At 44.2% G+C, this 2,899-nt stretch overlaps 1 protein-coding gene across 1 annotated transcript; it reads left to right on the top strand.

Annotated features, from left to right (window-relative positions):
• Positions 1–594: 594 nt before the first annotated feature.
• Positions 595–1,572, top strand: LOC120634748. Its single transcript, XM_039905523.1, has one exon. It carries the CDS (start codon positions 595–597, stop codon positions 1,570–1,572), a length of 978 nt encoding a protein of 325 aa, XP_039761457.1.
• Positions 1,573–2,899: the final 1,327 nt, after the last annotated feature.

The following is a 2,899-nucleotide window of genomic DNA, read 5'->3' as shown; positions in this document are numbered from 1 at the left end:
ACCCATTTTTAACATTACGGAAAAAAAGCTTTTTTGTTTATTTTCCTTGTTGCGGTATTTATATATCTTTTAATTCTCATATTCACCTTGAGTTTGTTTTTTGTTCATTCGTTAGCTTTACAACTTCCAGCCGGATTTTAAAATATTATTTTATAGTTTTAGCTCAGAGTTGGTCGACCCCCAACGAGGTGGACAGACGATATTAAGCGCGTCGCAGGTAGCCACTGGATCCAAGCGGCACAAAACCGTGGAATTTGGATCTCTACAAAAGACCTATGTCCTGCAGCAGACGTCTATCGGTTGATATGATGATGATCATAATGATTAATTTTATTGAACTCTTTATTTGTATGCCACATCATTAACATGTACAAGAAAATATTAATTTTATACCGGACGATTTGCTGTATAAAAATAAGTGACCGATATCTGTAGCTGTTCAGTACAGATACGAGCATAGTGAGAGAATAAAAGGTATAAAAGTTGAAAAGAAGTAGGGTTGGAGTGTAAACATTTATAGAATTTGTAGCTTAGGCCTCACCCTAGGGCCAAAAGGTCGCCAGCGCAGAACGATGACACTGATATGCCGCTAGAATGAATACACGACATATAAGCGTACTTCAGGCGAACTTAAACCACTCTGCGGGGTCTCAGGACCTCCAACTGCAGTCCGCCGCGGAGTTGTCCATTGATATAATAGCGGCTTGTGAGCCATACTATGTCCCTATGTATGGTTGGAGACATGTGTGGCTCGGTAGTCGTGGTCCACCACAAGGTGCCCACATCACCGTCCAGGGTGTTCAGGTGGAAATAAAGGCCCAGATGAAGTATCTTTGCCTCTCCCTAGACGGTCGGTGGAGTTTTAGAAGGCACTTCGAGCTGCTTGCGCCCAGATTCGTTGGAGCGGCAGCCGCTCTGAGAAGGCTCTTGCATAACGTAGGGGGGCCGGACTCAGCCTGCAGACGTCCGTATGTGGATATAATAAGGAGTATGGCACTGTACGGAACTCCAATATGGGTGCACGCACTGCCGCCGCAGAACATTATACTTCTGCGGCGACCACAGCGTGTAATCGCAGTGCGTGCGATACGGGGCTACCGTACTGTGTCTTGGACAGCATCCACACTTCTAGCTGGTGACCCGCCGTGGGACTTGCAGGCTGAGGTGCTTCGCTACCGGTCAAGCATGAGGACACAAGGGGAAAGACCAGGTCTTGAGGAGATTGGGAGACTCCGTACCCTCGGGAGGGAGGTCCTGGTCCAAAGATGCAGAGAAGACCTTGAGTCCCCAGTAGCGGGCATCTGGACGGTGGAGGGCATCCGGCCGCACTTAGAGCCGTGCCTGAAGCGGCGCCATGGCCCGCTGTCATATCGTCTCGTGCAGATACTTACCAGACATGGCTGTTTAGGTAAATACTTGCAAGGGATCTTGAGGTGGGAAGTCTCGCCGTATTGCCACGAATTTGGTGCGCCTGAAGACACGGAGCTCCACACTATACTCCACACGCGTGATGGGCGCCGCAAAGACACGCAATGGTGTCACTCCTGGATAGTGACCTCTCGCTGTTATTAATCTAATGCTCGGCAGCGAAGAGGGCTGGTCTGCCATTGCATCCTTCTGTGAAGCCATAATGGCTATAAAGGAGGCCTCGGAGAAGGAGAAAGAGCATGTGGCTGATGCTCTTCCCATCCGCAGAAGGAGAACAGGTGGCAGGAGGCGCAGATATGCGCATCTTGCGCATGTTTTAGTGGGTATTCTGGCTGATGCTCTAGCCAGCGAGTCCCACATACCCTACTGGAGGTACAGTTTTGACTGCGTAGCCTCCGGCAGGGCTAAACGCATTTCCCAGCGTCAAAAAAAAAGGGGCCAAAAGGCGTGATGGTAGCGACAGGCTTTTTATCCTTGAAAAATGCATAATTCCTGTAGGATCATTCTGTTCGCTAGCCCCTGCCCCTCATCCATTTTTTTGCATTGCTTGTTTTTATAAATAAAAGTGTGCCGAATTTGCAATTATCTTTTACGGAACCAATGAGTAACCAAAGCTAAGCATCGCCATTAGTACATAAGCGCATTGATTTCATAAAACACTGGAAAATCAAAACTTGTGTTTTTTATGAACCAAAGTTGTTCAAAATCAACTTTTTGGTTCAGCTTACATATCTTTAAGCAGTTGCCTTATTAAACCCATTTACACGCTCTCCAAAGAACGAACTTCAATATAACTTCAAGTAAAAGTTTCCACTATATAAATTCTAACTTGAGTTCGATTTCCACGTTGGAAATGCAATGATAAATGACAACTCAATCCAAACTTTGCAAGTTACGGATTGGATCATTTATCCTCTAACAAGTTGGTAACAATCCGAATGGCGTCAATTGCTTCTCATATAAATTGGTATTACTGTTATGGCGGCTCTACACTATTCCAGTCACTGAGTATAGTTAGTTCGCTGGACAATACAGGATGTTAGTGTCTTCACACCATGATAGTGCAGGGGCGTTGTTTAGAAACTTTAATTTAAGTATTAATTTTAATTGTAGACTTAAGTGTTTCTACGAGTAGTTATTAATTCCTGACTTAAACTAGCTTTTATCACTCTCTCCTGTCAGTGAAAGTCTACTTTGTGAATTGTAATTTGAGTAAAATTTCTACGTTGAAAATGAATTAATGAATAATGATCACTCAACCAAAACTTAAAGCCGTTTTACACTACTCTAGTAGCTGGATATAGTTAGAGCACTGGACTAGGAAAAATATTGTTTTTTAGTACACAAATGGGTTTTGGCCGTTTCATCAATTTTCATAACATTCTCTCAGCCATGCGGACAATTCTAATAAACATCGTTAGAATTAGTATTCTACCAAGTGACAGACATTGCAATTCTTAGGCGCATGGTT

The sequence above is a fragment of the Pararge aegeria genome, chromosome 25 (assembly GCF_905163445.1).
Source record: "Pararge aegeria chromosome 25, ilParAegt1.1, whole genome shotgun sequence".
Classification (NCBI taxonomy): Eukaryota; Metazoa; Arthropoda; class Insecta; order Lepidoptera; family Nymphalidae; genus Pararge; species Pararge aegeria.
Note: the sequence above shows the minus strand (reverse complement) of the source record. Positions and strands in the feature narration are given on the sequence as shown.

What these genes read in the sequence shown, in the direction of transcription:
- LOC120634748 (XM_039905523.1), top strand. Translation starts at nt 595, where the DNA reads ATGAATACACGACATATAAGCGTACTTCAGGCGAACTTAAACCACTCT.